Source organism: Phyllobates terribilis, unplaced genomic scaffold (genome assembly GCF_046119375.1).
Source record: "Phyllobates terribilis strain yellow unplaced genomic scaffold, ASM4611937v1 Scaffold_3__8_contigs__length_932513732, whole genome shotgun sequence".
In the NCBI taxonomy this organism is placed as follows: Eukaryota; Metazoa; Chordata; class Amphibia; order Anura; family Dendrobatidae; genus Phyllobates; species Phyllobates terribilis.
The window spans coordinates 468,312,988-468,336,986 of NW_027362763.1; the positions used below are offsets into that span (position 1 = coordinate 468,312,988).

A 23,999-nucleotide genomic window follows, 5' to 3' on the forward strand; every position below is an offset into this window, starting at 1 on the left:
GCTGGCCCAGTGAATGATGTGCTGGCCCAGTGGGTGATGTGCTGGCCCAGTGAGTGATGTGCAGGCCCAGTGGTGATGTGCTGGCCCAGTGAGTGATGTGCTTTCTCAGTGGTGATGTTCTGGCCCAGTGAGTGATATGCTGGCGCAGTGGTGATGTGCTGGCCCAGTGAGTGATGTGCTGGCCCAGTGGGTGATGTGCTGGCGCAGTGGGTGATGTGCTGGCCCAGTGGGTGATGTGCTGGCACACTAGGTGACATGCTGTGCTGTGTGGCTATGACTGATGCATGGACAGGAGCAGCCTATGCCGGTACACAGGAATGCAGCAGGGGGGGCGTGTGCTGCGTGCTCTCCTCCCAGCTGTGCCTCCTCCCAGTGGGCAGTGCTGCCAGGGTTAGGTTGTCTGCTCCCTGTGTGTGCCCCTCACTAGAGCCAGGAGGGGAATGTGGCAGGCTGGCAGGCATTCTCAGCTGCCTCGGTCATTGGCAGAGCTGTGCCTGCTGCACCTTCACCACCACGGAGCAGTGTGAGGAATTGGCAAGATGGCAGGAGCAGGGAGGTGATGTGCAGATGCCAGGGCTGCACATGGACGGATGTGTACAATAGGCTCGGAGGGAGGTGTATGCTGCTGTGTGCACCCTGGGACAAAGAGTGCACGGAGACATGGAGCCCGTGTAGCGCCCGCATGATGCCCCTGCAGCACTAGGCTCTGCCCGCTCCTCCTCGCTGCACAGCTCTCACACACACGTTGGCAACTCCTCTGCTTTCTGGCAGCATGGCAGACGCTCTGCCCCTCGCCTCGCCGGAGCGGGACGTAGACATAGACCCCGACTTCGAGCCGCAGAGCCGGCCCCGCTCCTGCACCTGGCCCCTGCAGCGCCCGGACTCTCAGGCCAGCCCGGCCAAGCCCGGCATCGGCGGGGACTCGTCCATTATCCCGGAGGAAGACGACGACGATGAAGAAGTGTCCGCCGCTTCAGCAGCTGCAGCCGGAGACTCCGGGGAGAGAGGGACGCTGCTGCTGGTGAGCGGCGGGGATGTGGCGGCGATGACGGTGCTGGCCGCCCCGGTCGGTGGAGTGGACACCGTGCACACAGCGCTGGGGGCCGGAGGGAGCGCTGCCAGCGGGGCGGCCGGGCAGCCGAGGAAGTGCTCGTCCCGCAGGAATGCCTGGGGGAATATGTCCTATGCAGACCTCATCACCAGGGCCATCGAGAGCTCCCCGGACAAGAGGCTCACCCTGTCCCAGATCTACGACTGGATGGTCCGCTCCGTCCCCTACTTCAAGGACAAGGGGGACAGCAACAGCTCCGCGGGCTGGAAGGTGAGACTGACGGGCACACGTGTAGCTGACTGCCAGCCTAGCCTGGCACACACTGGGCATAGTGACAGCACAGGAAGGCTGCCAGCCAGGAGCAGTGCTGCGAGCCTGGTTATATGGCCAGCATGTGAGTGCTATATGGAGCGTATATATGGTATATAGTGCTGTGTGTGTGTGTGTATGGTATATAGTGCAGCATGTGTGCTTATATACAGTGTGTGTGTGTATGGTATATAGTGCTGTATGTGTGCTTATATACAGTGTGTGTGTGTATGGTATATAGTTCTGCATGTGTGCTTGTATACAGTGTGTGTGTATGGTATATAGTGCTGTATGTGTGCTTGTATACAGTGTGTGTGTGTGTATGGTATATAGTGCAGCATGTGTGCTTATATACAGTGTGTGTGTGTATGGTATATAGTGCTGTATGTGTGCTTATATACAGTGTGTGTGTGTGTATGGTATATAGTGCTGTGTGTATGGTATATAGTTCTGCATGTGTGCTTGTATACAGTGTGTGTGTATGGTATATAGTGCTGTATGTGTGCTTGTATACAGTGTGTGTGTATGGTATATAGCGCTGCATGTGTGCTTGTATACAGTGTGTGTGTGTATGGTATATAGTTCTGCATGTGTGCTTGTATACAGTGTGTGTGTATGGTATATAGTGCTGCATGTGTACTTGTATACAGTGTGTGTGTGTATGGTATATAGTGCTGCATGTGTGCTTGTATACAGTGTGTGTGTGTGTGTATGGTATATAGTTCTGCATGTGTGCTTGTATACAGTGTGTGTATGGTATATAGTGCTGCATGTGTGCTTGTATACAGTGTGTGTGTGTATGGTATATAGTGCTGCATGTGTGCTTGTATACAGTGTGTGTGTGTATGGTATATAGTGCTGCATGTGTGCTTGTATACAGTGTGTGTGTATGGTATATAGTTCTGCATGTGTGCTTGTATACAGTGTGTGTGTATGGTATATAGTGCTGTATGTGTGCTTGTATACAGTGTGTGTGTATGGTATATAGCGCTGCATGTGTGCTTGTATACAGTGTGTGTGTATGGTATATAGTTCTGCATGTGTGCTTGTATACAGTGTGTGTGTATGGTATATAGTGCTGCATGTGTACTTGTATACAGTGTGTGTGTGTATGGTATATAGTGCTGCATGTGTGCTTGTATACAGTGTGTGTGTGTGTGTGTATGGTATATAGTTCTGCATGTGTGCTTGTATACAGTGTGTGTATGGTATATAGTGCTGCATGTGTGCTTGTATACAGTGTGTGTGTGTATGGTATATAGTGCTGCATGTGTGCTTGTATACAGTGTGTGTGTGTATGGTATATAGTGCTGCATGTGTGCTTGTATACAGTGTGTGTGTGTATGGTATATAGTGCTGCATGTGTGCTTGTATACAGTGTGTGTGTGTATGGTATATAGCGCTGCATGTGTGCTTGTATACAGTGTGTGTGTGTATGGTATATAGTGCTGTGTGTGTGCTTATATACAGTGTGTGTGTATGGTATATAGTGCTGCATGTGTGCTTGTATACAGTGTGTGTGTATAGTATATAGCGCTGCATGTGTGTATGGTATATAGTGCTGCATGTGTGTGTATGGTATATAGTGCTGTGTGTGTGCTTGTATACAGTGTGTGTGTATAGTATATAGCGCTGCATGTGTGCTTGTATACAGTGTGTGTGTATGGTATATAGTGCTGCATGTGTGTGTATGGTATATAGTGCTGTGTGTGTGCTTGTATACAGTGTGTGTGTATGGTATATAGCGCTGCATGTGTGCTTGTATACAGTGTGTGTGTATGGTATATAGTGCTGCATGTGTGCTTGTATACAGTGTGTGTGTATGGTATATAGTTCTGCATGTGTGCTTGTATACAGTGTGTGTGTGTGTATGGTATATAGCGCTGCATGTGTGCTTGTATACAGTGTGTATGGTATATAGCGCTGCATGTGTGCTTGTATACAGTGTGTGTGTATGGTATATAGTGCTGCATGTGTGCGCTTCTATACAGTGTGTGTGTATGGTATATAGTGCTGCATGTGTGCTTGTATACAGTGTGTGTGTATGGTATATAGTTCTGCATGTGTGCTTGTATACAGTGTGTGTGTGTGTATGGTATATAGCGCTGCATGTGTGCTTGTATACAGTGTGTATGGTATATAGCGCTGCATGTGTGCTTGTATACAGTGTGTGTGTATGGTATATAGTGCTGCATGTGTGCTTGTATACAGTGTGTGTGTATGGTATATAGTGCTGCATGTGTGTGCTTCTATACAGTGTGTGTGTATGGTATATAGTGCTGCATGTGTGCTTGTATACAGTGTGTGTGTATGGTATATAGTTCTGCATGTGTGCTTGTATACAGTGTGTGTGTGTGTATGGTATATAGCGCTGCATGTGTGCTTGTATACAGTGTGTATGGTATATAGCGCTGCATGTGTGCTTGTATACAGTGTGTGTGTATGGTATATAGTGCTGCATGTGTGCTTGTATACAGTGTGTGTGTATGGTATATAGTGCTGCATGTGTGCTTGTATACAGTGTGTGTGTATGGTATATAGTGCTGCATGTGTGCTTGTATACAGTGTGTGTGTATGGTATATAGTTCTGCATGTGTGCTTGTATACAGTGTGTGTGTGTATGGTATATAGCGCTGCATGTGTGCTTGTATACAGTGTGTATGGTATATAGCGCTGCATGTGTGCTTGTATACAGTGTGTGTGTATGGTATATAGTGCTGCATGTGTGCTTGTATACAGTGTGTGTGTATGGTATATAGTGCTGCATGTGTGCTTGTATACAGTGTGTGTGTATGGTATATAGTTCTGCATGTGTGCTTGTATACAGTGTGTGTGTGTATGGTATATAGCGCTGCATGTGTGCTTGTATACAGTGTGTATGGTATATAGCGCTGCATGTGTGCTTGTATACAGTGTGTGTGTATGGTATATAGTGCTGCATGTGTGCGCTTCTATACAGTGTGTGTATGGTATATAGTGCTGCATGTGTGTGCTTCTATACAGTGTGTGTGTATGGTATATAGTGCTGCATGTGTGCTTTTATACAGTGTGTGTGTATGGTATATAGTGCTGTATGTGTGCTTGTATACAGTGTGTGTGTATGGTATATAGTGCTGCATGTGTGCTTGTATACAGTGTGTGTGTGTATGGTATATAGCGCTGCATGTGTGCTTGTATACAGTGTGTGTGTATGGTATATAGCGCTGCATGTGTGCTTGTATACAGTGTGTGTGTGTGTATGGTATATAGTGCTGCATGTGTGCTTGTATACAGTGTGTGTGTGTGTATGGTATATAGCGCTGCATGTGTGCTTGTATACAGTGTGTGTGTATGGTATATAGTGCTGCATGTGTGCGCTTCTATACAGTGTGTAGTATATAGTATGTGTGTATGTTAGTGTGTGCGTATATATGACGTGTGTGTGTGTGTCTGTGTATATGTATATATATATAATTTATTTACTTATTATACACACACACACACTCACACTATGTGTATGGTGGTGTCCTTTATAGAGAATACGCATGATATTGAATTGTTTTATACCGGGTATATATGATGGTGCTGTATGTGTGGTTATAAATATAGCATAGGACATGATTGTGAGATCTTTTATAGATAATACTGCATGTGTGGATACATGTATGATGGTGTGTGTGTATGTTTATATATGCAACATGTGTATGCAAGTTTGTGCTTATGGGGTAGATGTATGTTAGCTTTGTATGTGTGGTTGTATGGAGAGTATGTATGATAATTCTGTATGTCTGGTCATATGGTGTGTATGTACGATGGTTTGCTCTGTGTGGTTATATGAAGTGTATGTATGATATATGTGGATTATATGGTACTACATGTGCGGTTATCTGTTACAATACATGGACGTATACCATAGTGTGTATGTTTGTATATATAGAACACTTGTATGGTTTGTGTGCCTATATAGAATAAATGTATGATAGTGTGGGCTCATATGTTTAGGTATACAGTATATGTATCATAGTATGAACATACTGTGTGTATAGATAAATATCTCTCCCTATAGATATATACGTGTGTGTATATACATTATATTGTGCGTGGCTATATGTATGAAAGTGTGTAATGATTGTACACTACATATGTTCTTGCATGCAGGTATGATACAGTACATAATAGTAAGTGTGTATATATATATATATATATATATATATATATATATATCTATCTATCTCTAGTCTCACATCTCACACACTAATGAAGTTTTTTTTGCAAATGATTAATTAAGACGCGCTACCTCTATCTTTGTCTGAACCGGATATCAGCGCACATAGTTTTCTCTAAATTGCAACCCATCAAGTGCTGATCTCGTGAGTCATGCCTGCAGTGCAGGGTGCACTGTTCAGATACATACGTGTATGTATATAGTATAATATAATATATATATATATATATATATATATATATATATATATATATATATATATATAGTAGATAGATATCAGTACCATATGGACACAATGTGAGTTTTCAGTGCACTAGATATTGCATGCAATGCTCTATGGTGCTTGTATCCTTCTTGGTAAATTTTAGTGAATACAAGCAGCTGTTAGGAACCAACTGCTACAAGCAGGGGTGTATATTTACATATGCAGATACATAGGCTTGCAATATAGATTGATGTACTTGTCTTGTCCTTATGATTGAAAGTAATGTAAACCAAGAATCCCACCTCCAGATCCAAATATATGCGGAATATGAAATGGAGAGTACTGCAAATATTTAGGCAAACTATAGACGTCATTGCCGCATTTCAGTCATTCACTTGTAATTCTGGTGATGCTATCAGGTATGTATTGCCAGGTCGTGATCATACCTGTGTACGCTGTAGCCTTCATTACTGCCATTAGGTCATCACGTCTTCTCTCCAGTAGTCACTTGTATATCCTGCATCACGTTTCTGTCCCCTCTCACCGCCATCCATGTAAGCAGTGTATGTACAGACAAGTCATGGAGGATACGTCCCAGCATCATCATTGTTTATATGGGACGCAGTATTTAGACAATCACAATATGCGCTTTATGGGTACATAATACTATATATTGTGCAGTACCAGCAGAAAGGCGTCCTACATGGTAATAGGTTCATTTTGACACCTTTTTTATTATGTTGATTCACCTGCTGTCAGGACATCGGGAGGACATTGTATTTTGGATATTTTCTATTTCAGGTGATTTCAGTATGGGAAGATATTTCAGCTTTACTTCTTGTCATGACATCTAGGCCATGTAGGGGGAGTTATTGAGTTCTTATGATTACAAGGGATTGATATTGTGCATAGATTTTTTCTCATTCTTGTTAATCAGGGTCAGCACACATATTTCTGACCAAACAAGACCAATCTTACCGATGATGAAATTGGACTAAGTTGCCCTTTACACCTACAGATATTTTGTTAGGATAAAAACTAAAGGACCCCATACACATTAAACTATTGTCAGCTGAACCCACCGATATCTCCAGATTCGGCCAACAGTTTATTGTGTATGGTAGCCCCAGACAAATGATGATGATTCAGCATGTCCATTTTCGGACTGCCAATCCTATTGTTTTCTAGAGTAAAGCCATCGCCAGAGGAGTCTGGCAGCAGCTCTCTCATAAAGAACACAGGAGCGCTCAGCTGGGTGAATGTTCCTGTGTATGGGAGATCCCGGTGAGATGGGTGTTAGCTGACAGCTATCTAAAGTGTACAGGGGGCTTTGAAGGCCCACATGCACATTAGACTAATGTCAGCCAAACCTGCCGATATTTAAAAGTCCAGTCGATAGTCTGCCTGAGGTTGACGACTGACCGGTGGTCGGGGGAAATGTCGATCAGGCATTTCCGATGTTGTTCGCCCAGTGATAAGCCAACATTGAACACTTCAGGCGACGGTGTTTTCATAGAGAACACGATGCTTGGCCGAGCCAATGCTCCTGTGTATGTAAGAGTTGCCTGACATGGCTGTTGTCCGAATGATCAGCCGAATCATCATTCAGCCTAGAACCATCTAACGGGTATGGCCAGCCTTCACTCAAGTTCCTCATCTGTTATCATCCCAAAATATAACCTACCTATTCCCTATAATAGACTTATCTCTCAGATATCTTTCAGAGACTGACTACATGCTGCTACTACAATCATTGTGATTTGTAGAGAAACAATAAAAGCGCAACATGGTCTTATCCAGTGATGGAAGACAGTAGGGTGAGATGAGGTGCTCACCTGATAAGGTGTTGTGGTTCACAACAATTGATGTAGCTCAGTGTCATCTGCTGCAGACCCACGAGTAAGGCCATGTGCACACGATACAGATTTGGTGCGGTTTTTTTGTGCATTTTTTTTTTTCCGTGCGGAAATGCAGCAGAAACGCATTGCATACCTTATTCCATGACCTCCTATGACATTTTGCAAGTTCTGTGCACATTGTCAGGATTTTTTCTGTGCGGAAAAAAATGCAGCATGACCACTTCTTGGGCATTTCTGCATGTGGATTTGCCTATACAATGCACTGGAAAAATCATGGCAAATCCGCAAGTAAAAACGCTTAAACACATCAAAAACGCGTGTAAAATCCGCATGCATTTTTTTCTGCCAAGGACATGCACAAACCGCTCCGGAAAATTTCTGCTTCATTTCTGCATCGTGGGCACATAGCCTTAAAACCATATAACAGTTTAGAAAGGATAACGATGAGTTAACTGCGCTGCTGATGAAAAACTGAATGAAGGTTCTCGGAGACAGGATAAAATGCTGCACGGCTTATTGTCAACGCGTTTCAAACTGATCCGACTTCTTTCAGGACCAGTCACAAATACCTTGTGGCTTGTCCTATGAAGTTGGAGGATTTCGAAACGCGTTGACAATAAACTGCACAGGTTTCTATCCTGTCTCCGAGAACCTTCATTCAGTTTTTCATCAGCAGCGCAGTTAACCCATCACTATCCTTTAAAATTAACCATTGGATTTTAGCACATCCAGAATATTTCCCCATTGGAAATGTTCATAATATGGATTTGCCACTGAATTGCTGTCAATTCTGCTGTGGAAATTTTCCACCATAAGGGTAGGTTTACACAAGTGTATAAAAAATCGTTCAGAGTTTCATCCAGAAATGTGGGAGGATTTTTTTTCTCGCTTGTTATCTGTGTGCAGTCCGTTTTTTTACTGCAGCTACTAATTATTTATAAGACGATTTATAGTTTCCGATGTTATGGATTTGCAATGTATTGATAAAAATCGGATGCTACAGTGTGGCTCCATATGGCAGCCAATTCTTTTTTTCTACGCACCCATAGACTTGAATGAGTGAGTGTCATGCGATTTACAAAAGAAACTAGTGCATGCTGTGATTTTTTTTTTTTAACATTCTGATGCAGTCAGTGCCTAATTGATTAGCATTGGTCCGAGTGCTGTCCGTATTTTTCATGTGAACGAACCCAACGAGAGAGAGAAAATGGTATGGTAAATGGTAATGAATGGTACCATTAGGCTATGTTCACATGTCCAGTAATCATCCGTTAGAACGGATCCAGCAGCAAAAGTGCAGACAACTTTTTTATCCAGCTTAAAAAAAACCTGATTTTAACTGGATCCGTTTTTTTAACATTGAAGTCTGTGGATCCATTAATTAGCCATCAGTTTTTCTCTTATGTAAAAAGGATCCGTTTTTTTCTTACTGGATCAGTTTCAAATGGAAGAAAACAGATGACTATTTAATGGATCTGTTTTCCATAGACTAAAATTAAAAAAAGGATCCAGTTGAAATCAGTTTTCTTTTTAGCTGGACAAAAAAAGTTGTGTCTGCACAACTTTTTTGTTAACGGATTGCTTCTGAATCCGTTCTAACTGATCACTACTAGACATGTGAACATAGCCTTAGAGTGGTTACCATTCAGTACCAGAGTAGTAAAGGACTTGGTACTGTTGGATTAGTGCAATGAGTGAGCCCTCGCTGTTTCACATGAAGGAGGGCTGCGGAGGGTTGGGGGAACCCGCTGTCTATGCTGGGATTCCGCAAACTGTAAGTTGAAGCCCGACCTTTTGCTAAAAAGTCAGGTCTTTCAAGCCCATCGTAAACATTAGACTAATGTTGGCCCAACTCACCGTTGGCAACTGGTTCAGACGACGGTCTAATATGTATAGGAACCCTGGACAATTGATTGTTGGAGGACTTGGGGATCCATCATGTCTGATTTTAGGCTCCTGATACTTTTTTCTCCCTGAGATAAGCCGATGCCAGACATGTATGGCAGCGGCTCGCTCATAAAGAACACAAGACCACTCAGACAAGCAAGCATTCCTGTGTATGAAACACAGCTGTTTGGCTGATAGCCATTTAATGTGTATGGGGGGCTCTAAGGGGGGATGTTGGGGACACTTGGGACGTCTATTGTTATTAGATGTGATTTAGAAAATGTAGCAGTATTAGGCCACTAAGTGTTTTCTTAAAGGGAACCTGTCAGCTGATAAATGATGCCCAAACAACGGGCTGCATGGTTGAAGCCAGATATATTTTTCTCTAAAATTTTCTAAATATAGATAGAAGATCTAGCCGGGGTAGCGCTGATCTAGTCTTGTCTCTGGCTTTGGTCCCCAGCTGGATCTTCTAACTATAAGAACTCTGAAACCCTACAGCGTTTCAGAGAAAAATATACCCGACTACAATCATGAAGCCAGGTTCCCTATAATTAACCGGTTGCCTTGACTAGTTATAGGTACTCCTGGGTTAAAAAACACTCAATTGAGGAAAAATATCTCCTGTCTTTGCAATACCCCCTACAACCCTACTCCTTGTAAGAGAATTTATTTCTGAAATAGTTCTTAAAATGTAATAAAGAATTTAACAGGCAGGTAGTTGCTAACTATCTGCCTGTTCTGCCCAGCGAAGATCTCTGCGGGCACAGAGTAGTCAGCTCCTGCCGGCGATTCTGCGGCTTCCGCTGACGTCATGTCAACCGAGCAGCAGCTTCTCTTCCACGCTGCTCTGACAGGCATGACTGCCAATGACCGGCTGATCGCAAGGAGCGGGCTAACAGCATGACGTCGGCAGTCATGCTTTGTTAACAGAGCAGCACGGAAGAGAAAGAGCTTCTCTGTTGACATGAGGCAGCAGAAACGCCAGGAGGAGCGGTCCATGACTGCTCTTAGCTGGCGGCTGGTAAAACAGGTCGGTAGTTAGCAACTACCTCCCTGTTAGTTCTTAGGTATATAGTAAAAAAAAATTAAGTAGTCCTAGATAATCGCTTTTAATTTCTTAAGAGCATGACTGCATTATAAAAAAGAAAAAAAAAAGAAAAAGCGACTTGAGTGCTGTTGCAGTGCCCATCGTTAGAAGTGTTGATTTTTGGCTCACTTGCAAGAAGCTTAGTACACGTATTTCTTTGGGCTCATTCAGCCATCATTGAATTTAAATTGTACGCATAAAATGGTCTGTGTTTCATCAGCGTATTTGATCAAATTTTCATCAGAATTTGGTCAGAGTGTAAATTTTTACCATCAGAGTTTCAACAGTTTTTTTCATATGAAAAAAATGATGGCAGTTTCTCAAGCTTCTTCCATCACACGGTCGGTGAAAAATGGACTGCACACGGATGGCATCCGAGTCCTGTCTCTCTTTTTTTTTTTTCACGGACACATAGCCCTGCATTAGTAAACTTAATCCGTTATTTGGATCAAGTCCCCGTGATTTGGTGTGGAACATGTGAACAGCCTCATGGACTAATAGGTATGGGTTCCATCCTTGAAAAACATTAATAAGCCCTTTAAAAACAAAAGCAACATTTTGGCCTGATTCAGACATCCCTTTTTCATCTACATGTTTTATCCGTGATTTTCATTATAGTCTATGCGGCTGTTCACGTGTTCCATGTTTTTTTTTCAGACTGCAAAAAGATCACAGAGAAATGTCTGTTTTTTTTATCAGCGTCACGGATGAAAATCATCCAGGGCTACGGATCTTTGCCCATCACTAACAGCACTTGGATGCCATCAATGCACTGTCCATGATTAACAGCTCAATGTATAGGAGAAGCTTTGTAATTTATTTGTTTTTTAATACATGAAAATCACTGATGAAACTGATGGTGAAAACTGACACGCGGAATAAACTCTGATGGAAATCGGATCAAAAAACTCTGATGATGCTTGTACAAATGTGTCCGAGATGGGACCGCAATGCACCGATTGTCTGCGGGTCTCCCGACCGGAGCTTGACAGCTTCCTATATTTCTACGGTCCGATTTGTACGGACGTCTGAATGCGTCCTAAGAGGGAAACAGACCATTACTTTTTTTCTCAGGTGTTGTTTTTTGTTTTTTTTACACATCCATTTTTTATTTTGTTCACTGAGGCAGACAGACTGAACTCTTTTTATCCACTGAGTGTTAACAATGTATCAGTTAACATTGGATGAAATGCGAATGAAGTACAAGGTATGTCTTCTGTGTTTTAGCCGTGTCTCCTGGATCCACACAGACATTAATGTCCAAGTCTGATCTGCAAAACGGTATTAGAATAGGATTAGCTCTGAGCCGCATGAATCCGTTTTTAAAACAGATGTGTGTATGGTTCAATTAAACTCTGTAGGTCCTTCTGTCTGAGAACGAAATCATACACATAGACATCTCACACGGATGTGTGAATGATGCTGAAAAGATATAGCATGAAACCCCAGACATCAGACACTTACCTTCTGGGAGCAGTCCATTAAATGTACTGTTGTTTTCCCACCACACACATTTGTCATCAATTGTAAAGCCAGAAGTTACTGTATTTAAAGGGAACCTGTCTACTCCAAAAATGCTATTCACCTGCAGACATAGTGGCATCCTGCAAGTATATAGCATTTACATCATGTTTGGCAATGTAACTGGAAAGGCGGCTACAGGGAGAAAACTAAAATCTATTCTCCCTATAGCCGCTTACTTCCAGTCATTTGGGCAGTGCAGGGAGCTGTAAGAGTCACTGCTCCATACACAGTGAGCGCGGCTGTAATCGCACTCCCCGTGGATTCACACCAGTGTATAAAATAATTATTTTTTTTACAGCAGCCGCTATTAATCATTTACAGTTTCCTATGTTACAGAATTGCAATGTATCCGTAAAAATTGGATGCTTTACAGTGGCTCCGTGTGGCATCCGATTTAGTTTTTTCACACACTCAGACTTGAATGGTCTCATCCGATTTATGAAGAAACTACCGCATGCTTTTTTTTTCACTTGTAGATTCAATCAGTAAAAAAATAATCGCTCATCTGCACTGCCCCAAAGAATAACACTGGACCAAGTGCTTTCTGTTTTTTTCATGAATAGCAATTGGACTGAAAATACAGTCATGTGAACGAGTCCTTACAGTAGCGAAGCAAAACATGATTTAAACGCTATTTACCTGCAGGTATATAGCATTTTTGGAGTTGACAGGTTCCCTTTAAGGCTACGGCCCCACTATCACTATGCTGTAACATCTGGATGCTGCAGGTTTGACGTTGCATAACACGCAGCTCCGGATCGTGGGCACACAGCCTTAGAGAAAGTGCAGTTACATTTCCTTACTTTCCTACATATTTGGCAAAACAGGCCTTGTGTGTGAAAACTGGTGTCGTTAAAAAAACTAGATGTTACCCATAGCAACCAAACCTATTACTGCTTTCATTGTGAAAAAATAAAAACTGGAATCAGGCTGCTGTGGCTATCCTTGTACAGGGGTGCTCTTACAGAACGGCCCTCCATTCTGTCTTATGGGTGGGGGGAGATGTGAACCGTTCACCCCCACTGCACTTCCTCTGGGAGAAATCTAATAGCAGTATATAACTACATTACTGTTTAACCAGTTTTCCATTACTTTGTCATAGTTGATAAGGGTGGATGTTACTAAAGTCTTGTTCATACAGTGCATTAGATCTTGAAATAGCACAACGGAAAGACTTCAGCTGCGAGAGGGCTGTTGGACGAACAGACTTGCCTCCTGACACGACCGTAAATATATACCACTTGCCCAGAACGCTAGTTAGGTTCAATGGGGCGTGAGTAATATCTGCTGGGAAAAAAAATGATTGGTCATAGTAAAATCCAACATGTATGATCCTTTTGTACAACATCAAGCAGTCAAGGCACGCCATACATATTAGATTGTTGGCCCACCCTGCCTAAATGATCAGGTCAACTTTCTATCTTCTGTATATAGCAGAAAATGTTCCAGGGATTCTTTGTGTAAACCTAGCCATCTGTATGCTCAAATGTGGCCCGGTAGTCACCTGGGGCATGAAACCAATTTTTTCTCGTATTCTTTACCGAAGTACATTCAGAGCTTTAAGGAAATGAGTAATATAAACAGCTTTAATGGTTTTTCCAAAAATATCTGTTCATGTAATATTTTGGGAGGTATTAAGACATTTTCCACCTTCGTAGTTTCTGAGCAGTACAAGGAATCTATTCCGGGAGGTTGCCATAAAAAGCACTCCGGCGTCATTTTGCTTTTATTTTTTTTCTGTATTTATTTTTTTGAAGTTTATTTTTACAATCCTAGATAGATGAGCCAGGAACGACTTGTAGTCATCGTTCTGACATCTCCCGTCATGGAAGATTTCCTCAATCACTAAGCCAGTGCTACATCTTTATAGAGCTCTTGTAACATAGTGGGAGGAGGAAGAGCGGTGCCAGATGTAGACACATCTGTTTCTAGTCTCCTCTGTGCATAAGGACTGCAATTCTAAAAGGATACAAGCGGAGTGTCACAACCTCTTTTCATATGCTCCATTTTGGAAACTGTGAACCAAGACTGCATTGCTCATTCCCTTTTACTGGATCAGCTGTACAGAAAGTATATTAAACTTTATTTGCTACATTGAAGTGATGTGCGGGAATGTACCGGGTAATTTTCTGTCGTTTACCCCTTTGTCTTCTGCTTTTACAAATTGTACACGTGAATATCCTGACTTTCGCCAGACAATGGTGCAATAATGCATTTATTTATTTTTTTTTACTTAAAAGATTGTCAACCGTTTCCCTTATGTAAAATTCTTTGGAGACCAGCATGTATTCTTCCACACTTCTGAACAGGAACCATTGCTTGTGTAGGCCTCGATCACACGCAAATTTTGAGGCTTTTTTTTTTTCAGGCTTGTAAAAATTGTATGATTTTTCTCAAAGTACATCCTTTCAAATTTACTTTATGGGATTAAAAAAAATGCCCACTATGTTTACATGGATGACCTATCCTTTGGATATGTCATCAATGTCTGACCAGCTGGGGTTCGACATCCGCCACCTCCGTGATCTTCTGTTATCAGTGGCGGCGGCCGCCAGCTGTAAGTACACACTTGCCATGCTGCTCTGTCTACTTGTAGTGGCCGCCGCAGGGTACTACACAGCCACCTCCTATTGATTTGAATAGGAGGCTTATGTGCAGTACCAAACCCCGGCCATTACAAGCGGAGCAGCTCGGCAAGTGAGTACTTCCGGCAGGCCACTGTCGCTGACACAGAGTACAGCTGATCGGCGGGGTTATTGGGTGTCGGACCCCGGACGATCAGACATTGAGGACCTAGGTTATCAATGTAAAAGTAGTGGAGGAGGTAGAAATATTGCTGCTCGGCCACTGTCGGCCATTTCCATAGTGCCACCTTCAGTGGTTGATGCATGGACAGAGTTATTTCTATCTCAGTCTGAGATGGGAGTAACCCTTCAGTAGCTGTTTCATACTTAACTTTTAACACTCCATTTCCTTACAAGTCTTACTTTAGCCTTCCTCCCTCTGTTGGGATCCTCTACTATTTATATGCCATACTACTGCCAAAATTTGTGTGCGTTGCCTAAATAATATCATGACGCTGTACCAAATGAAGTAGAATAAATGTCCTACCGCTCTTGCTTAAAAAGGATCTTTCCCAACTTTTTTTTTATCTTAAACTAGATATATCACTAAAAAGAGACTGAAAAGCTGATTAAAGGGAATCTGTCACCACTTTGGAGTTATCAGACCTCTACTATGGGCATACAGGGTATAGAAAAGTAAATCTACATACCTGTATGGCCCATAGTAGAGGTTTGATTGCAGAGAAAAGCGCATTAATCAATTCTATTTTGTACAGGCTTGGCGTCCGGGGGAGCCAAGCAATCCCCGCCTATGTGCTTATTATTCCCCCAAATCCCCGCTTATATGCTTAATTATTATATTCCCCCCTCCACTGTGACGTGCACTGTGCTCCCTGACTTCCTGGGCCAGCGCAAAGCGCCGCTCACATAGAGCGCGCTTTGCTTCATCCCGGCCTTGTCTCTATGTGCACTGCGTTGCAGGGTTCTATTGCGCAGGCGCCGGGGAGTCACTGTCACTTCCCGGTGCCTGCGCAATAGAACCCTGCAGGCAGACGGGGCTGGGACGAAGCAAAGCGCGCTCTATGTGAATGGCACTTTGTGCTTGCCCGGGAAGTCGGGGAGTAGAGTGCACGTCAGAATTGATTAAAGCTCTTTTCTCTGCAATCAAACCTCTACTATGGGCCATACAGTTATGTATAGATTTAGTTTTCTATGCCCTGTATGGCCATAGTAGACATCTGATAACTCCAACGTGGTGACAGATTCCCTTTTAAAACATTTTTTTTTCTGAAATAGAAGCTTTTGAAATTCAATGCACCCAAGGTGCAAATTCCCCCTTTACCCACGGGCGCGTTAACATAGATTTTTTGTTTGTGGACTTTTATTTTTTTTCCCCCCTCTATCATGCTATCCAATCACAAAAAGGCGAAAAAAAAAAAAAAAGTCCATGTCCAAGGAGAATGTCAAAACAGACATTTTCAGCGTCATCTGGTGAGACTTGATGTATCTCACTTGACAGCGCCTCACTCTTGTTGCTTCCTGTCATTACAGCATGGAGGAGGAAAACTGCTGTATTGCCGTAGCGAAGAGCATCATGGGAGCAGCATTTGTCACATACCTTTAGTAGGTTCACAGTGTTGTGACAAATACTGCTACCATGATGCTCTTCTCTCTGGAGCTCCCACACAACAGCTCTCCTCCTCCACGCTGTAATGACAGGACGCGATGAAAGTGAGGAGTTCTCAGCATGGTCAACTGAAACATCAAGTTTCCCGAGATCATACTGAAAATGTTTTTTTTTTTTTTTTTTTTTTAATCCTTCTCTGTAAGAAGTTTTTTTTCCCCTGTATGATGCTGCCTTCTTTTAATTGGGCTGCATCATAGAGGGGATAAAGTAATTGCCTCCAGAGAAGACTCTGTTAATGCCCCTTTGCTTGAAGGGGAAATTTGCATGTTGGGCGCCCTAAACTTCAAAAGACCGTGTCTGAAAAAGAGTGGAGAAAATCAAACAAAAAAATTGTAATCAGCTCTTTTGCTCCTTATTAGTGATGTATACAGTTTAAGATAAAATGTGGTGAAGGTCCTCTTTAAAACCTGTGGGTGATCTATCCGCAGCCGAGTACCTGGTAAAAGGCAGTACGTGTAATGTTTTTACAGCAGCTTGTTCAGTGTCTCGAGCTGTGTTTTATATACATGGGTGTTTGCACGTTTTTAGATGACTAATGTACTAGCCAGTATTTGCTTTCCGGTAACTTTTTTTGCCACATTTTTTTTTTCTGTTTTATTGGCTTCCTTTTTTTGGATTCTGAATTCACAACTTTTTTTTCTTTGCCCTGAAATGCCTTTTGTACTGTCTGTTTCATGTCACTTCATCTTATTTCAGGAAATCTAGTTAAAATTACTACGGTATATACGGTAATTGTTTAACAACTTCACTAAAAAGGACATGCGGTATGAAACAAATAAGGGATTAAATGCAGCAAACTTTTCAGATTTATTATAAAATTAGGCAAAATGTAGCTTAAGCCTGCCATATACTTTTTTTTTTTTTAGGAATTTAACCATAGATATATAGCCATGCAAAGATATAGTTATACAGGATTTTGCTATAGATTTGCTATTAGGGGTAAAGCGGTTAAAACCTACGATGCCATGATAAGAACCGCATATTCGCGTTGGTTCAAAACGCGCGAAGTTTAATACCTATTTTTTTGGATGTGCTAATAAATGTTATTGTTCTTATTTTATACGGGAGTCCAAGTGCTGGATTTTTTTTTTTTTTTTGCTTGGATCATAATTAGAGAAATATTATTTATCAGATCTGGAATATAGAAGTGCTCATAGCCTCTTACAGGTCTTTACATTACTTAAATCTGCTTCACGTTTTGTACTTTAGGCTTGGGCTACCAATACACATTAATAAGGCAAGTGCATTCTGAGTTTTTTTAGAAGGTTTTTTTTTTTTTTTTTTTTTTGCTCTAAAAATAAAACTCCTGAAAAATTGCTCGAAAGACTCTTCTTATTTATTTGTATTCTAAAACCATATGGTTTTTCATATGTTTAATACTTTGAGCATTTTTTTTCCACTTAAGGTTTTAAAATCTCCTGACAAAGGTGGAAAAAAATAGCTTCTTTGAAGCGTCTCCTGATGGATTTCGCTACAAATTACACTGTCCAATCAAAACCCTTGAAAAAAACTCCTCAAGAACACTTCAAAAAGTCTTCAAGAAAGTTTCAAGAGATGAAAAAGTCCTTAAATACAACCACAAGGCTATGTTCACATAGAGGCCGGCGGAGCCACAGAGTTCTCCCATGTGAAGCTGCTTCAGGAAAATGAAGCGATTTCGTCTTCGTACTTGCGGCTCCTTCGCTGGCGTCTTTTACCCTATACCCCTGTCAAGGATGAGTGTGTCACTTTTAACCGCTTCAGGGTTTCCGAACTTTGAAGCATTTAACAGAAGTGACATAAAACAGCACATATGTGTAGCAATGTCATTTTGACATTCCTGTGTATTATGTTCTTTTTATGGGTCACTTTTGCAACATGTTTTCAAGAGGATTCTGGGCAGAATCCATCTGAAAATAGATGTTGTGTGCACATAGCCCAAAGAAATAGTGCTTCCTGAAGCAGTTTCCTTTTGAAAACTTGTAATTTTTCAATGCTTCAAAAAAAAAAAAAAAAAAAAAAATGCACTCGTGCACATACCCTAAGAAAGCTGTTCATTTCTGACAGCTAAAAAAATGTTTGCCCCTTCCTGGTTTCTTATTCTTTTGCATGTTTGTCACACTTAAATGTTTCAGATCACAAAATAAATTTAAATATTAGACAAAGATAACACAAGTAAACACAAAATGCAGGTCTTTATTATTAAGAGAATTATTAAGAGAAAAAGAAATCCAAACCTACAGGGCCCTGTGTGACAAACCCTCATTTAAAAACTGCATTTTGTGTTTACTTGTGTTGCAAAAGAATAAGAAATCAGGAAGGGGGCAAACCCTTTTTCACACCACTGTATTTGCTCATCTCTGTTTAATTTGCATGTGTTATAAAGGGGGGATGTAAAGGTACCGTCACACTTAGCGACGCTACAGTGATCCCGACAACGATACGACCTGTCACGGATCGTTGCTGCGTCGCTATGTGGTCTTTGGTGAGATGTCAAACAGTCAGATCTTCCCAACGATGCAGCAACGATACGGCGACCCGTAGTGACCTGTATAACTATGTCGGTGGTCGTTGGGACGCTGAAACTTCACAGCTACTCTGACGATTCAGACCTCGATGAGGGACGACTTCTCAGTTCTGAGTCGCCAATGAGGTCGTTGGTAAGGTGTCAAACACACCGATGCATGCTACCCAGCGGGACCTCAACGATCAAAAAATGTCCAGACCATTCCGACACGACCAGCGATCTCACAGCAGGGGCCTGGTCGCTGCTAAGTGTCAAACGTAGCGAGATCGCTGCTGAGGTCGCTGTTGCGTCACAAAACTTGTGACTCAGCAGCGATCTCGCTTAGTGTGACGGGGCTTGACCATACCTAAAGCAGTGGCTTATCTTCCCTGTTTAAAAAAGGATCAGGCATGAAGTCAAACTGAGAGTCAGGAGAACGCATTTTACATGCCTCCTTATGTTGCTGGGATTGGCCAAAATGATTCCATTACTTATGGCCATCTTTAGGAGTAGGGCAAAAACTGTAATTCTTCAATGCATTCCTTAAAGTGTAACCTTTTTTTTTAATTTTTATTTCATAAAAGAATAATACACATGAAAATAAGCAACTGTGTAATATATCTTTTCAGAGAAATCTGCTTTGTTCTTTTAAAATTGATCAATCATTATCAAAATTCTTAATTCTGAGGTAAAATCTGTATTCAGTGAAAACAGACTTTCCTATTACCGAGATAGAAGATGGCAGATGGTGCTGATAAGATTCTATGTAGATAGGAGGGGAGGGGCTCTGCCTCTAGCTCCTCCCTCTTCCCCGTCTACATAGAATTGTATCCATAATGGGAAAAGTCTCTCTTCACTCTCCATTTTGGTAATGACTGATCAATTTTGGCAGAGATAGAAGTAAATCTCTCAGATAAGATATATTCCAAAGTTGCTTATTTTCATGTGTACTATTGATTTATGAAATAAAAAACTAAAACGACGGTTAAACTTTTAGTAAATTTCAGTAAGCTTGTTAAATACTTTTTCCCTGTCATTTCTCATCATTACACATAACTTAATTTATGGATATCTATGGTTTGATTACTTTGGATGTGTTGTTACCAACATCTGATGAGAATTTCATGTCAATAGCACCTTTAGAAATAGATTTAGGCTATGTGCCCACGATGCAGAAATGAAGCAGAAAATTTCTGCATCTCCCTGGCAGAAAAAACGCATGCAGATTGTGCATGCGTTTTTCCTGCAGAATACATGCGGATTCACATGCGTTTCCGCATGCAGATTGACAAGCGCTTTCCAGGCGATAGCATCACTTGGAAAGTGCTTGACAACTAGGTTAGACTGTATAAATCCATGCAAACAGCATGGATTTATATAGTGTGAACCGTAAAAATTAAAACAAATAAAGCTATACTCACACCCGAGGCCCCGGCGTGGCTGCAGCGCTGCTTCCTGGCTGGTTCCCGGCTGCCGGTATATCGCGAGACTGAGCGGTGAAGGGCCTGCGGTCACATGACTGTGACGTCACCGCAGGTCCTCAAGCGATGCCGGCATTCAGAGAAGCCTTCGGAAAGGTGAGTATAAACTTTATTTGTTATTTTATTCTTTTTTTACAGGTACAATGGTACCCAGGTCTGGATGAGAGTCTCCTCTCCTCCAGAACTGGGTACCATCCGCACATAGAGACGCATAGAAGCTGCTTGTAAAAATGTACAGTCGCGGTTTCTATGCGTCTCAATGCAAGTCAATGGCGGGAGATCCGCTGCGCTTCCGCAAAATTAAATGACTTGCTGCGGATTTTTGTACGCAGCATAAACGCTGCGGAAAAATCCGCAGCATGTGCATAGAGCATGCGGAATCCCCTTGGGGACCATGGGGTGCGGATTACCTAGCGTTTCACAAGTGTTTATGCTGCGGAAATTCCACAGCATGAACGCTTGAAAAACGCTACGTGGGCACCCAGCCTCACTTAGAAAATTGGTGACGTGTTCAATACTTATTTCACCCACTGTGTGTGCATGTGTGTAATTCTGTCTATCACTGTATAGACTTTTGTGGTGCACGTAAGTATGTGTATGTATATACAGTACAGACCAAAAGTTTGGACACATCTTCTCATTTAAAGATTTTTCTGTATTTTCATGACTTTTAAAATTGTACATTCACACTGAAGGCATCAAAACTATGAATTAACACATGTGGAATTATATACTTAACAAAAAAGTGTGAAACAACTGAAAATATGTCTTATATTCTAGGTTCTTCAAAGTATCCACCTTTTGCTTTGATGACTGCTTTGCACACTCTTGGCATTCTCTTGATGAACACATGTGGTATATAATTCCACATGTGTTTATTCATAGTTTTGATGCCTTCAGTGTGAATGTACAATTTTCATAGTCATGAAAATACAGAAATTTCTTGAAATGAGAAGGTGTGTCCAAACTTTTGGTCTGTACTGTCTGTGTGTGTGTGTGTGTATATATATTATACATATACACTGCTCAAAAAAATAAAGGGAACACTCAAATAACACATCCTAGATCTGAATGAATGAAATATTCTCATTGAATACTTTGTTCTGTACAAAGTTGAATGTGCTGACAACAAAATCACACAAAAATCATCAATGGAAATCAAATTTATTAACTAATGGAGGCCTGGATTTGGAGTCACCCCAAAATTAAAGTGGAAAAACACACTACAGGCTGATCCAACTTTAATGTAATGTCCTTAAAACAAGTCAAAATGAGGCTCAGTATTGTGTGTGGCCTCCACGTGCCTGTATGACCTCCCTATAACGCCTGGGCATGCTCCTGATGAGGTTGCGGATGGTCTCCTGTATGATCTCCTCCCAGACCTGGACTAAAGCATTTGCCAACTCCTGGACAGTCTGTGGTGCAACGTGACGTTGGTGGATTGAGCGAGACATGATGTCCCAGATGTGCTCAATCGGATTCAGGTCTGGGGAACGGGCGGGCCAGTCCATAGCTTCAATGCCTTCATCTTGCAGGAACTGCTGACACACTCCAGCCACATGAGGTCTGGCATTGTCCTGCATTAGGAGGAACCCAGGTCCAACCACACCAGCATATGGTCTCACAAGGGCTCTGAGGATCTCATCTTGGTACCTAATGGTAGTCAGGCTACCTCTAGCAAGCACATGGAGGGCTGTGCGGCCCTCCAAAGAAATGCCACCCCACACCATTACTGACCCACTGCCAAACCGGTCATGCTGAAGGATATTGCAGGCAGCAGATCGCTCTCCACGACGTCTCCAGACTCTGTCACGTCTGTCACATGTGCTCAGTGTGAACCTGTTTTCATCTGTGAAGAGCACAGGGCGCCAGTGGCGACTTTGCCAATCCTGGTGTTCTGTGGCAAATGCCAAGCATCCTGCACGGTGTTGGGCTGTGAGCACAACCCCCATCTGTGGACGTCGGACCCTCATACCACCCTCATGGAGTCGGTTTCTAACCGTTTGTGCAGACACATGCACATTTGTGGCCTGCTGGAGGTCATTTTGCAGGGCTCTGGCAGTGCTCCTCCTGTTCCTCCTTGCACAAAGGCGGAGGTAGCGGTCCTGCTGCTGGGTTGTTGCCCTCCTACGGCCCCCTCCACATCTCCTGGTGTACTGGCCTGTCTCCTGGTAGCGCCTCCAGCCTCTGGACACTACGCTGACAGACACAGCAAACTTTCTTGCCACAGCTCGCATTGATGTGCCATCCTGGATGAGCTGCACTACCTGAGCATCTTCTGTGGGTTGTAGAGTCCATCTCATGCTACCACGAGTGTGAAAGCACAACCAACATTCAAAAGTGACCAATACATCAGCCAGAAAGCATTGGTACTGAGATGTGGTCGGTGGTCCCCACCTGCAGAACCACTCCTTTATTGAGGGTGTCTTGATAGTTGTCAATAATTTCCATCTATTGTCTATTCCATTTGCACAACAGCATGTGAAATTGATTGTCAATCAGTGTTGCTTCCTAAGTGGACAGTTTGATTTCACAGAAGTTTGATTTACTTGGAGTTATATTCTGTTGTTTAAGTGTTCCCTTTATTTTTTTGAAGTGTGTATGTATGTATGTGTGTGTGTGTGTGTGTGTGTGTGTGTGTGTGTGTATATATATATATATATATATATATATATATATATATATATATATATATATACTCCCCACAACAGTCCATAATGTGTGCATGTATAATATATGTATATAGAGACATATACACGCACACCTTATTTTTTTTTTTTTAACTTCCTTATGTTCTTTTATTCCTTCTTTTGTTTGTAACATTTGTAAATTTCCTAGCAAGTGTGAAACCTTGAATGTTAATTTAGTAACCCTTTTTCCATGATCCAGAGAATAAGTTGGATAGCCGGGGGAAAGTGCAGACGGTTACTGAACTAGGCCTTTGTTTCAGTTTTCTTTGGCTGGTAGTCAGCTGCAGCCAGCAACTGGAGACCTTTTGACTTGCTCCTTTCATAACTCCAAGTAAAGAATTCACAGCCTAGCAAAATTAAGATTGCATACACGCTCAAACACACCATGCTAACATGTACGGATCATTGTTTACTTCCCGAGTAAGTCCTGGTACATTCAGTACCAAGAAATATGAATCTTTTCCATAAACACTATTGCCAGATTTATCGCTAATCCCTCCTTTTCCTTTCAAGTCTGGATGAGATATTAATGTGTAACATATTTTTGTTCTTGGAGTGCGGTTTATTTTTTGTCACTTTATTCTCCAGAAGACTATGTTCCGACTTGTAGGATCCTTGTACTGTGACTTGATCACTTCTGAAGTTGAATCCTGCTGGTGCGTATCTTAGTTTACGCATTTTACGAGAGCTAAATATACCAGAATTCTTGATGTAACTGGCACCATGAGCTGTCTTTCATGACATGCACCATCTTTATAATGAGTTTTAGACACTTTCTGCACCTTCTAACAGGTGGCGTATGACAAAAAATACACCAGAATTGTGGCACATGCTTCTGGCACAAAGTAAGCCAACTAAAAAGTGGTATAATCTAAGACTCGACAGTCTAAGAATTCATCAGATTTATCAATAAATGTGAAGCACTTTGATAAATTTGGTGCATGTTAAGACTGTCTAGTCTAA

The 23,999-nt window shown here is 42.1% G+C and overlaps 1 protein-coding gene across 1 annotated transcript in view; it reads left to right on the top strand.

Annotated features, from left to right (window-relative positions):
- The first annotated feature begins 365 nt into the window (after nucleotides 1-365).
- FOXO3 (forkhead box O3) overlaps nucleotides 366-23,999 on the top strand; it is a 117,258-nt gene continuing 93,624 nt past the window's right edge. Inside the window, exon 1 of the mRNA XM_073675815.1 lies at nucleotides 366-1,321. Within this exon, the coding sequence (XP_073531916.1) occupies nucleotides 773-1,321 (549 nt within the window). The 5' untranslated portion in view covers nucleotides 366-772. The remainder of the gene's footprint in view (nucleotides 1,322-23,999) is intronic.